Below are 13,987 nucleotides of genomic sequence, written 5' to 3'. Positions count from 1 at the left end.
AAGTCCTACCATAGAACCCAATAAAGAGGAGACATTCAATAAATGTCACTGATTGGGTCAATGAATGTCAGACCAGATGGCCAGTGTGATGTGATGTGGCAAAAGTCTTAGAAGGTTTCTCTCTCTTTCATAACTTTTTCTTTTTTGGTTTTAGTTAGTATTTGTTTGTTAAGAATTACCTTACCCCAAACTGGAAGCAAATTAGCAAACATTGAATAATGTTACGTTTCTCATCCAACAAGGGTTGACACAACATAGTTTAAAAACTTTCCTTTTTCATTCACACAAACTTTCATTCTAGTGAGCATACTGTCTTATACAATTACCTGATGAAATTAAAACTTTTTATATTCCCCAATATTTGATAACTGTCTGTTTTAATAAGCTACCAGATAATCTTGTAATAGCATATATATTTGAATGTTACTCACCATCATTTTCTTTTGGCAGTGAGTGGCACTGAAATCCTTTGGCCTGTATCTTTTATGAGCACCATTCTCATTGTTAACAAGAAATTCACCAATAGGGACAGTTCCTGTGCACCATTCAAGAACACCACTTCGCTGAGAAAGGGGAACCACCTGAAGTTACAGATTAAATACCTTTTGATTATGGATAGGCATTAAAGAGCCTGTGAAGATTATTTAATTATCAGAGTTGGTGTGAAGCATTTTTTCAAGTTGCATTACTGCAAGTTGCATTACAGAATGTCCATAGGAAGAAAGCAAATAAATAAATGAAAATAAATGAGCTCAAACAGTAAGATTTTCTATCCTGATGCTTAGACTTCTAAGAACGTGCTCTTCTCTCAATCTTCATGGTTCTCTGAGGGGTCAATTCTGTTCATTGTACTCATCATTTGTGACTGACCAAGACATACTTAGGTTACTCCATCTAGCAGAGGAATTAACTTTGCTTTTCTTATGCCTTTAATATCAAATTCAAAGAATTTTACTTTGGAAGACATCAAATGTAGTCTTAATTTGGGTATACTTTAATAATTGAAAGTGTATGTATTCTTGCTTTGTAGTCTCGTTAGCTATACCAAGAGGAAATGTATTCCTAAACATACTGTAAAATGAGCACTTTTACTAGAAAGATTAAAATGATTAAAAATTATGACATTATAAATATACATAAAAGTAGAAAATAATATAAAAACCCTTTTACCTACTAAACAGCGTTATGAAATCTAAGATTTTTCATATTTGCTGGGAAAGAGACAAAACTCTCTTTGTATTCCTCACTGACCCTATGCCCCTCCATACCAACAAGATGACTGCTACCTTACTGCTACCTTGCTTATCATGTTCACATATTTGGGGGTATACAGTACTTTTATTTCAAAGCTTTATATATATATGGCTTCCCTGGTGGCTCAGCAGTAAAGAATCTGCCTGTAATGCAGAAGGCACAGGAGCTGTGGGTTCAATCCCTGGCTAGGGAAGATCCCCCTGGAGGAGGGCATGGCAACCCATTTCAGTATTCTTGTCTGGAGAATTCCATGGACAGAGGAGCCTGGAAGGCTGCAGTCTACAAGGCTGCACAGAGCCTGAAACGACTGAAGCAACTTAGCACAGCACAGCATGTATATATATGTAACTATAAGCTTTAAATAAAGATATTTAAACTATATGTATGTTTTGCAATTGCTTTTCTCTCAACCAACATTATTTTATTAATACCTTTAACTGTGTTAGTACATTTAACAACTCTGAGTTAAAGAGTTATTCATTTTATTCATTTTAACAACTAAGTTATTCATTTTAACAACTCTGCATTGTATAAATATACCATAATAATCCAATTTATATAACTGGAATACTGATTAACATTTACATTGTTTCCAGATTTCCCCAATGCTGCTATCTCCAATGCTATTAGTTTAATAATGAATATATTTCAGTTTTTCTAGGGTATACATGTACCTGGAAATTGAAGAGCTGTGTCATTCAGGATATGCATCTTCAACTTAGTTAACATATACTGGTAAATAACTATCCAAAGTAGTTGTACCAATTTATTTTAGCAGAGTCTATTCTATAACCTCCCAACATGTATTTATCAAGACTTCCACATTTTGTCAATCCAAGAGATGTGTAACAGTATCTTATTGTGGTTTTCATTTGTATTTTCCAGATTCCCAGGAAAGCTGAGTACAACCTGATAGGCTCATTGGCTATTCAAATGTTTTCTTCTTGTGAACTACCTGTTTGTATTCTTTACCCTTTTTTACTCACTGGCTTGTCTTTTTATTACTGGTCTGTAATAGCTATATCCATATTCTGTACATAAATCCATTTTTGTTATTAATAACAATCCTTTTTATTATCAACATTTTAAAATTTGTCTTCTCAGCCACCTGTCTTTATAGTATCTTTAATTCCATACATTTTTAATTTTAATATACTCAAATGTTTTATTATTTTATGTTCAATGTCTTAACATAGAGAAGATTTCATTAATTTATTAACTATGTGTTTTGAGAGTCTATTATGTCTTACACATGATGCTAGGGCACTGAGAATAGAGCAGCAATGAGGCAGATGAAGAATATGTCCTTATAAAGCTTCATTCTGGTGTGGGAACACATACACTAATAGACATTTAATGATGCCAGATAACAAGTATAATAGAACAAAACAGACATTTAAAAAAGTAACAGTTACTTTTTTATATGGTCAGAGAAGGCATCTCTGAAGAGGTGACACTGGAGAAAAGCCTGAAAGAATAATAACCTAAGGGAAAAGGTTCATGCAGAGATCTGACGAAAAAGAGTATCACAAGCAGAGGAAAGTGAAAAGCCCTGCAGTGAAACAAAATCGGCATATAAGGTGCTTCAGTCCTAAGCCACTACTCCCCGAGCCCCTTGCCTGCGCATACCCCTACTGTCTTCTGCCCCCCTGCCCTTCCCCTGAAGTGGTCCCCAGCAGCTGTGATCCCACAGCAGGGTACATGCCCCTCCCGTGTGGGCTCCCCCTCAGTTTTTACAGTGTCTGGGCCTTGAACCCTTTCTGATTGTCCTCTCTGGATGAGTAGGCTCAGGGCCAGCACCCTTTCTCAAAGATACCAAAATAAGGCTAGTTCTAGATGAGCTAGTTGGTGGAGGAAAACACTGCTGCTCAGATCCTAAGACCCTAAGCCTCCAGATGTTCACAGGCCTAAGCACTGGAGTCCGGCAGAACAGGAGCTATGCCCTGAAGCTCCTAAGAGGAGCCTCTGCAAAAGATTTGTGTTTTAAAGCCTTTTTCAGGGCTTCAGGCTTCCTTTTGCCCTGTGCCCAGCCGCCCTGGTTAAAGGGGTGAGTGGAAGGGTTTGCCAAGGATCATGGACACAGAGTAGGCCCTGTTACCGTGGGTCTCAGGCTACTCATCACTTTTCTTGTAGGAGCATAACCAGGAGCAAATGAGGCAGGGCAGAGAGGGCTGGCCCCTCCTTTCTTCCCATCCTCCCTCAGATGTTAAACTGTTTCCAGCAGTAGAAGGAGGCCAGTGATTTTGAGTCCCATGCTGTGTATCCTTCCTGAGCCTGTGCTCATACTCAGGGCCAAGAAGTTCCCAAAACAAGGCCCTCTCTTTAGGGGCAGGGCCATAATGTCAGGAGCAGTGCTAGATCACAGGCATTTTGGTAGGCAACAATTAAACAGGTTCTGGCTGCCTGTTAATGTGGGAAGGTCTCCTAATTGGGTACAAGAAAAAGGAGCTAGAAGAACCCTGGCTCAGAAGACTCCACTTGCTCCAGTACGTCACAGTGACCCTGTGGGTGATGGCCTTGTATTGAGGGTCCACTGGGAGTTGGTGGCTCATTGGAGCCTGTTCCTGCCCTCAGCCTGGGTCTTCCCCAGTGATGTTAAAGATAAATATGATTTCTCCATCTTCAGCTCTTTTCATTCTCCAAAAATGCACTTAAACACTCTGCACTGTAATTGTCTGTCTGTTTCCCCTGGTAGACTATGAGCTTCTTAAGAACTAAGACTATGTTTTATTACTTCTATATCCCCAACACCTGGTAGAGTATCTAATACACCACTAGGCATGTAAACAAACAATTATTGAACAAATGAATGAACAGATCTCATAGTCTTTCCAACTTTCTTCCTTCCTGCTTAAGTACCTCTAAATACCTTCCTCCCAGAAAATCCAGCTTTATCTTTGACTTTGAGCTAGCTGTGACCCTAATGCTTGATCACATTAACATCCTTACCTCCTAATATATTCCATCAAAGATCTCTTTTCTAAAATTACTCTCCATTACTCTCTAGTTATTGGGGGGCGGGGGGTGGGGAATCAAACCCTTCTTTTGTTAAGAGACTGATGGAGAAAGGAGTAGGCTGGCTTCTTTCTATCTCATTTTAGAGATGTTGGTTGATATAAAAACATTGAACTCAAGTTTCAAAAGGCAAATGGCAATGTTTTTCATAAGGCATAATGAAGAATTAAGTACAAAGCTTCTTTCAGTATTTAAATATTATTTATAAGACACTGATTTTAAAAAATGAATCCTCTCATATCTAAGATTTTAGGCTAGTTGTTCAACATACTTTCTAAAAATGTAGTTTTGGTAGAGATAAATTAGCCCAGTCCCAGGAATCCTGGTTATCAGAGGGCTATGTCTCAGTGCCAGCAAAAACAATACTTTGTCTTCCCCCATTCCATGTGATTCTCTCTGATATCTTATGTTCCTCAATATACAAGTCTCTCCTTTGAGGCTGCATTTTGACATCTGGGTTGTTGTCTTTGTTGTTGTTGTTTGCTCACCTAGTCATGTCTGACTTTTTTGCCACCCCTTGGACTAGAGCCTGCCAGGCTCCTCTGTCCATGGGATTTCCCAGGCAAGAATACTGGAGTGGGTTGCCGTTTCTTTCTCTAGAGGATCTTCCTGACTCAGGAATCGAAACCACATCGGCACTGGCAGGCAGATTCTTTACCCCTGAGCAACATTTGCACACCAAGAGTTAATTCCAGGCAGTCAATGACCCGGCTTGTTGTTACAATGGTCACAAGAAGCCTGAATGACAGATTGGGAATGACTCCACAGAAGACTAGGCAGACTGCTTCATTACATACAAGATAGTACTTTCAGGAACCTTTAACTGAAATTAAGAACAACTAGCAACAAAGCTACAACACAGCTTTCACATTTTTGGAGTAATCTCAAAATAATATAGATCTATTGGCCTAATAATACAATTTTAAACAATAAAGTCAAACCCAAACTCTCGTATTTAGGGGTCATTTAAAATTTTTATTATTATTATTTTTCAGTTTACTTAGCTGTGCCACGTCTTAGTTGCAGCACATGGGATCTTTGATCTTCATTATGGCAGGTAGGATCTTTAGTTGCAACTTGTTAAAACTCTTAGCTGTGACATGTGGACACTTTCTTAGTTGCAGTTTGTGGCATCCAGTTCCCTGAGAGAGCTTAGACCAATGCCCCCTGCCTTGGGAGCACACAGTCTTCCAAAAGGACATTTTTTAATATTCAAATATATAACATTAAATAATTCCATTATTTAACTGGTAAAATAGTTCTCTGTGAAAATCAGATATTTAAAAAGTTACCAGGTAGAGATGGAGTTTAGTTATTTTTGCCTTCAAAATATTTTAGGTCAAGGTCTTCTCTCATGCTTTATAGCAATGAACTCTGGAAGCCAAATTGTATTATTTGCTTGGAAGCCTGAGCTGCTTCCTGAGAAAACCAGGTGATGCTATGGCCCAAGGGCTTCCCCGGTGGCTCAGTGGTAAAGAATCCACCTGCAATGCAGGAGATGTAGGTTCGATCTCTGGGTCAGGAAGATCCTCTGGAGGACGCATGACACCCCACTTCAGTATTCTTGCCAGGAAAACCCCATGGACAGAGGAGCCTGGCGGCTACGGTCCACGGGATTGCAAAGAGTCAGACACGACTGAAGTGACTGAGCACTTACAGCCCAAATCTGCTGCAACATATCGGATCCTAGCTCTCTAGTCATTGCTTTCACCATCTAAAAGTCTAGCACTTAGAGCACAAAACTTCCCTTTCACTCATGTTACTGAATATCTGCCCTCTAAAAAATTCTGAGCAATCAGAGGAGAAAGTTAACAGCTCATCAACTTTGTCCTACAATGACGCTAAACCAATACATAGCAGATTAACTAGACTGTTGGGTCTCAAAGTGTGGCTCCTAAACTGCAGATGCATCAGCATCACTTGGTATCTGGTAGAAATGCATATTCTCAGGCTCCATTCTAGAATCAGAAATTTTAGGGGCTCAGCAATCTGTGTTTTAACAGACCCTTCCAGGGACTAGAATGCCTGTTAAATTTGAGTAGCACTGATCTAAACCACATCAAAGATCAGATTTCACAGATCTTGAATTTTAACTTTTGCTCTTAGCATTCCATGAGAACTCACTTTTTGTTAACTGGTACTAGAAAGCATCAAGTTAACAATAAATTTCTCACAACTTTGAAAGTAAGAAAAAAGTGTGCTTTTTTTTTTTAATGCTTTCCCACTCTTCAACTTCATCCAACTAATAAGTGAGTTTTATGTTTCTATTTCTGTAGGCAGTTAAAAATCTCTAAAAAAAAATCTCAGTTTTCAGTTACAATTAGCCTGACTCAATCAGAATTTTGGTGGGTAGATTTAATTTCTTCCCTGCTCCCCTATTTGGTGTTTTTAATTTAACAATTGTTTTTATAATTAAAAAAATGTTCACTGAGGGCAATTCAAAATATATTTAAAAAACAGGTACTACCCATAATCCCATCATACCCAGAGTTAATAGCATTTAGGGCATTTTATGTCAAAGCTATATACTGATTTCTTACACATGTATATATAAACATCTGTCAAGGCTACTTTGGTTTCATATGACTGGACAGAGTTCACTTTCATGTATTGCTTTTATCAAGAACATTTTAGTCATTCTCACCAATATATTTTTCAAGATAAACTTTTACATCATGTTTCCACATTACAAAATTTTTACTGGAATTTCATTGTCTATGCTAATTTGAAATCAGCTGACATTTTTCAGTCTCTTCCCATTTACGATGTGGTACTTTTACCTTATGCTAATTTTCCTTTTTTCTTTCTTGTTACATTTGTATAATTTTTTTTTCATACAGTCTTGCATCTTTCTTATTATCATTAATCCTAAGCAGCTTATTCACATTATAAACATTATTGTATTTTTAATTATATTTTTAAACTAATTTTAGTTGATGGTTCGGATACCTTGAGTTTAAGTAGGGTTAACTTGCTGGAGAAAATAAACACTTGTTGTTTATATACCATTTTGCAGGTTTAAGAAACAGATATGGGGCTATCCTAAGTGTCTCTGAAAGACTGCTTCTCTAGTAATACACAGTAATTATCTTAATTTGTTTATATCTTCACAGAAATAGAAACAACGAATAAATAAATAAGCCTTGTTACAGCAGTGACAGAGGAATAAAAGGCAAATAGGACACAGAGGAATGAAACCAGAAAGGAACACCTATAGAAAACACATCCTTCAAAATAAAAGTTTATTGCAATTTTTAAAAATGCAAATGTGCTAGATAAGCATTCATGTAAGGGTCAAAGATGATTAACAGAATAATGTGACTTAAGAATTATCTTCTCAAGCAAAATGCTGGAGGAAATGCAATTGGGACATCCCTCTATTAAAGGTAATCTGACAATATCTACCAAATTATACTGTTACCCATCAACTTTAGGAAATCTATCCCACAGATTCACCAGTGCATATATGAAATATGTTCAATGTTATTTATTGCAGCACAGCACTGCTTGCTACAGTAAAGGACTATAAATGACCCAAATGCCTATTTATATGATAAGGACTTGTATGATAATTATGTACTAATACATAAAGCAGTTGTTAAAAAAGCAAAAAATTTCTATAATATATTGCTGAGTTAAAAAAATATTGTTGTCTCTACTCTAGGAAAGGGGGGAAAATAAGGAATTATATTCATATACTCTATTTGTATAACACTGGAAACAAATGAAAATGGTACTTATACGAATAAGAGATGGTGGGGCATGAGGTTTACAGGGAAAGGGAAGGGGTGAGAGAAGGCTTCCCTTTTTATACCTTTTGCTACTATTGGATTTTTGAACCGTGCAAATGTATTACCTAGTCAAAAACTAGCATATTTAAAAATTTAAAACTCTACATTATATAATGTATTCTTCACTGAATCAGTATTTTCTTTTTAACATCATTTCTCTTCTAAAGAGCACTTTTATACCAGAAATAGGCCAAATGGTCAAAGATAAAGGGAAAATACTTTAGCTGATTATAAGAACAAGATTTCTTGAAACAAAAAAATAGTTGCAATTAACATTAATGTATACTTTACAAAAGAAAAATACTGTTTAAATCAGAGCTTAGCAATATATGGCCTTTGGACCAAACCCAGTCCCAAACTATTTTTGTATAGCCTGTGAGCTAAGAATGGTCTTTCAGGTTTAAAGGGCTATCAAGGAAAAAAATAAATAAAGAATATGCAACAGAGACCTATGTATGTGGCTCACAAAGTCTAAAATGTTGTCCTTCAGGAAAGTATTTGCTGACCCCCTACCTCAATAGTGGCGTCTTTTATATGTCCTTTATGAAGCAGCAGAAATAAAAGTTACCTTATAAGTACAAATAGTCAATTTCCTCTTCCTGGTTTCAGTATTTCTCTGCAGTAATGTATTACACATCTGGAAAACCTGCTGCATGACGGCATCTTGTCTCAGGTCATCACGGCCCTTCAGAATAATCAAAACACAAATAACTAAGCACAGTTCATTTTCTTTACTATAAAATCATGCAAAATCATCTGAGGACAGCCAAAGGGCACTTGGAAATCAATCTGAGGATCTGTGCTCCCCTTAATAGTCTCTTAAGTAATTAAGACCTAATACTATTCTTTCGTTTGTGTGTGTAACACACAAACACACGAACAAAAGAATAGTATTAGAATAAACTACATCACTGTAGACCAATTTAGAAAAAAGAAGTATCCTTCCCCACTCCCCATCGTAGCTGCTTTTGTAACTAAAATAATTGGAATGCCTACATTTAAGGGCACACTGCAAAACACCAAGGTGGGGGAGCACTGTTGTCTCTCTGCTACTTCCCAGCAAGGCCCAAAGCGTAAAAGCAGAGTAAGGGAGGCGTGCTATCCCTTTCGGATACGTTTAAAACAGCACTCAGCACACTGTCAGACCCAGGACATTGAAGCAAGGGCCTTCAACTTGAACTATTCAAGAAAATAAGCAACACTCAAAAATTTTTTTTCATAACAAGTAGGCTAACGGTTAAACCTAACCATATCTATACATGTAAAAAGTATTGTTTCATTTCAACCAACTGTTAAAATAAGGCTGGTCTTTCAGATACACACACAAAACCATGAGGAAAAGCATTCTGCTTCTAGAAGACAATTTCTTTCTACTTTGTCTTCCTCACCTGTAATTATTGAGAACAAAACCAAAGAGCCAAAATAAGAAGAAAATATCTGTTAGTTTTTCTTTGATGTTTTCATTAATCCACTAGGAACCACACCACAAAAGCAAAGTCTCACCTTGACAAGCTGTCTCCTTTCCTTTCCATCAGAGCCCACACAATCTATTATTTTTGGTAAATTTAAACCTCCTGCTAAACGAAATTGTTCTTTAAATGACTTTATAGTCACCAGATTTCCATATTCTCCTGTGGGGTCCACCTAATAAAGTATATGACAATACCTTAGTATTCAATTTGCATTTAAAGAAAAATGAATTTTAAATGACAATTTTAATATTAAGCAAAGGAATGAATGACAATATGCTGTTGGTTAAGAACAGAAGTGGTAACTTTATAAATGAAAGAAAGGAGATTTGACATTGGAAATGCTTCAAAAAGCAATATAGATAACACAATTTACCTCCTTAAATATCTCTAATATAAGAAGTTAGATGAGTGTTGCTGAAAAAACTATTCAATAACCCTGGTTCAGGAGTTACCACTGATCTGTGAATGCTAAGTCATCAATATAAATTAAGTCATCTCCTCACAAAAACAATAAGAGAAATTTTAGAAAAGTATGGAGAGGAGTTTTCTAGGTTTTAATTGCTAAATCTGGCAGTTTCACAAGATATTTAAATAAGTAACTTTGCTGATAGGTTATTACACGGTGAAGCTACATTTCAAATCAAATAACCATACATATTAAACATTAAACTGCAAACTCAAAGGAGAGATTTTACAATGTAGTTAAAATGATCATTTTCTAAACTGTAATCTTTATTTATTATGGGCTTCCCAGGTGGCTTGGTGGTAAAGAATCCACCTGCCAATGCACGAGACGTGGGTTAGATCCTAGGGTTGGGAAGATCCCCTAGAGAAGGAAATGGCAACCCAGTCCAATATTCTTGCCTAGAAAATTTCAAGGACAGAGGAGCCTGGAGCGCTGCAGTCCTTGGGGTCACAAAAGAGATGGACATGACTTAGTGACCAAACAACCTTTATTATTATATTTACCCCTGCCCACATCGTACTTCCAGCAATAAAAAACCATTAGGACATAGCTGAAAGTGTCATGTATATTACAGTCAATACTGTAATATGTATTGTATTATTTAATATTGTAACACATCACAGTCAATACATTCTAACATGTACAGAATTTTAAAACTCAATATAAAACAATTAGGAACTTTCTTGCTCAGTTAAAAATTAATATTGACATAAACACACAAAATATTTCCTTCTTCTGGCCAATGAAAATATCAATAACAGCTTACAGACTTCTTCATAAGAAAGATGACAACTGTAAAAACTGAAGGAAATAGAAAAGAAAGCAGGAGAGATCTTTAAGTATTTTAAGTCTTGGGCAAAGGGAATCCAATAAAGAAAAAACTATTGGTTGAAACAAATGAAATTGCCAATAATTAACCAATGTTGACCTACAATAAAAGGCTATTTCAAATGGTTTAACTTGCTAAAAAGTAATTTAGTTTAATTAAAAAATCAAAACAGTTAATAGCAAATTACCTTAATTTCCATAGTAGGGACAACAACATCTTCTAAATTTTTAAGTTTGATAATGGGCTGGTCTGCTGGAATATTTATGCCTTCTGTATTTAAAATAAAGAAGTTTCAGTGACAACTGCAAATTGAGCAACAGTATTGTAGGTAAAGCAGGAGAATTCAGCAGATACCATAAACCCAAACTATGGCTAATCTGTGGTTCTGATTTAGAAATGAAGACCAAAGACTTGGGACATAATGCCGCTCAGGGTCAGGGCATAGCAATGAGTAATGTGGCTTACAGATGAATTTGCAGGTTACCTGGCACTGGTAATTAGACCAGACTCCACCTGAGGTGCCAAGTTGGACAACTTAAGATAATTATATAATAGTATGAACAGCACATAGATAATGCTATACATATTATTATTAAATGTGACTAAACAACATGACAGTATTCTTTGTTTGCTTAGAGGAACACTATGAGAAGCCTCATTTTTATTTTAAAATAGTAAGAATTTAACTATGAAGACATGATTCTGAACAGAAAAAAAGAACATAGTTATTAAAGTTTGGGGAGACAGATACACACGACCAAATTATAGCAGCTTATAATTATTTAAAGAGACACAGCAAGAAGAGTGATGGAGAAAATGATAGTCTTTTCATTTTTAAGTCCTAGAATGCAGTTATCTGTTAAAAATCAGTTCCACAACAAGATATTAAGTGAAAAAGTAACTGGAGGGGTATTGAAGGCTTTTAGATAAAAATAAAGTTTTGAATTACGTGTGAGTTATAATCATCAAAACTTTCATATCTATAATTAATGTGAGTTGAGCAGATTTACATTCTGTTCTGTAATTAAAATATCCCTATAGAGAATAAGTGGGCTTCCCTGGTGGCTCAGCAGTAAAGAATCTGCCTGCAATGCAGGAGACTCAGATTCAGTCCCTGGGTTGCGAAGATCTCCTGGAGAAGGAAATGGCAACCCACTCCAGTATTCTTGCCTGGGAAAATGGGAAATCTTATGGACAGAAGAGCCTGGCAGACTATAGGCCATGGGGTCACAAAACAGTCAGACATGACTTAGCACCTAAAAACAACAACAGAGATTAACATAGCAAGAATGCAACATTCATTCTTTCAAATTGCATACTTCTCTGAGTCCTCCACTGAGTGGCATCTAAATTTGCTAGTATAATATAAGCATCACAAAGTGCCTCAACACTTCTGACCATCTGAGGTCTCCTACTTCGGATAGTACGTATTATTTTGTTAGCAGCCTCGGTTCGATCCTATTAATAAAATACAAACAAAAAATATTACAAAAGCAAATATGCAACATTAAAACTTTTAGAGTTATAAAAACAAAAAAATGGAATTTATGTACATATCTAGACAATGGAAGGACTATAATTCCTCAGAGACAAAGCAGTCACTGTATTATGAATGAAACATATCAAAGGTATAATAATCTCAAGAGTAAATGACTTGGGTGCCTTGTAAAATCTATCTTTTCTTTCCTCATTACGCTGAGGAAAAACAGTAAAATACCTTTGGTATCTCTTATGCTTTGAGAAATATTCAGGAATTTTGAACCAGTTTTAGGTAGCATCATAATAACAAAGGATTTACAAATTTAATATTGTAACAATACATACTCTTTGAATTCCTGAGACTTAAGAAAGGAATATTTTGAGAAAAAATGAATATCGCAATTAAAAAAGGTATGCATGTTCAATCCAAATACCTCATCAAGCTGAGAGCTTTGTTTAGGTGCATTTTTAGTAATTCTACTCCTTCTGGCTGCCTCTGGTTTGGTCAAAAATTCATCTTTGTTTGCATTTGCTAAGGCCAATATGATAAACAAAGTGTGATGAGGATGATCCATTGAAATTCTAGAGATGAGCTGTCAGAAAATTAAGAACTGTTAATTTTATGGAAAGAAAAAAATTAAAAATCCATAACTTTTTAAATTTAAATTTTGCTTAACATTAAGATACGTTTTACTGTGCTAGATGCTACAGTGGGTGGACTGTGTGTGGGGGGCGGGAGTGGTGATGTGGTATGTATGGGTGAGAGAAGTATATGAGGAAAAACAAAGAGAAAGTGAGTAACATGTGGCATATGAAAGGAGACGAAAGAGAATATTCTTGCCCTTATATAACATAATAAATATGACCGATGATACTTTTTTGTGTAGCCACTTTCTAGAGTGGAACAGTAATATACAATAATATAAAAGAAAAGCAATTGTGGTTTGATTTTCATGTTTACTTACATTATTGAGGACTTCATGAAATCCTAGACCTCCCATCATCTTGGTCCCCATTCTAGCAGCCAATTGGTACATAAGAGGCAAAAATTTGTATGATGGAATCTTCATTCCATCTCTCTGCCATTAAAAAAATACAAAATTAAAAAGCAATGCATTTCAACTAGACCTCACATCTAAACAAATACAAAATGCTCCTCTATTAGTGCAATCATCAAGCAGACATATTTTTTCCTTATCATTTATCTTAAAGTCTAGATTGACTCACTGGTAAATCATGTTTGAACCTGTACCAGATTGCATTCAAAAGTGGAATATTTGGTACTGCTTATATTCCAATGAATCCAAGGAGGACAAACATTGATCTAAGGACTATTGTAATCTTGACTCCTGAGAAGTCAGTGTGAATAAAATGGAATAACTATTTTCCCCTCCATTCTAAAAGTAACAGGATTTAATGTACACTAGTAGCAGAAATTTGTTGTATCTCTTATGAGTATTCTCTTCAGCCAGAAGAACTATTTTAAGCTTTAAACTGATTGAAATATAACTTTAGGTGTCAATAAAACCCAAGATTTTTAAATAAAAATTTATAAAATTCTACTGCCTTAATGTTTTCTTAAAATGGTTTTTTTCCATTTAAAAAATAATTTATTGTAAAAAAAAAAAAAACAAAGAGAAAATAATAGAGCAGGGGTTAAAAAAACACCACCTGTGATCAC

General features: G+C 35.7%; 1 protein-coding gene across 1 annotated transcript in view; it reads right to left on the bottom strand.

Annotated features, from left to right (window-relative positions):
- The window catches only part of ATM (ATM serine/threonine kinase), a 154,424-nt gene that overhangs the window by 20,264 nt on the left and 120,173 nt on the right, over positions 1 to 13,987 (bottom strand). The window contains exons 52-58 of the mRNA XM_069554948.1: positions 13,272 to 13,385; positions 12,741 to 12,899; positions 12,147 to 12,285; positions 11,015 to 11,097; positions 9,564 to 9,704; positions 8,629 to 8,745; positions 432 to 581 (exon numbers count right to left, since the gene is read on the bottom strand). Of these exons, the coding sequence (XP_069411049.1) occupies positions 432 to 581; positions 8,629 to 8,745; positions 9,564 to 9,704; positions 11,015 to 11,097; positions 12,147 to 12,285; positions 12,741 to 12,899; positions 13,272 to 13,385 (903 nt within the window). The remainder of the gene's footprint in view (positions 1 to 431; positions 582 to 8,628; positions 8,746 to 9,563; positions 9,705 to 11,014; positions 11,098 to 12,146; positions 12,286 to 12,740; positions 12,900 to 13,271; positions 13,386 to 13,987) is intronic.

This window comes from Ovis canadensis, chromosome 15 (genome assembly GCF_042477335.2).
Source record: "Ovis canadensis isolate MfBH-ARS-UI-01 breed Bighorn chromosome 15, ARS-UI_OviCan_v2, whole genome shotgun sequence".
Lineage (NCBI taxonomy): Eukaryota > Metazoa > Chordata > Mammalia > Artiodactyla > Bovidae > Ovis > Ovis canadensis.
This window is presented reverse-complemented; position numbering and strand designations above follow the sequence as displayed.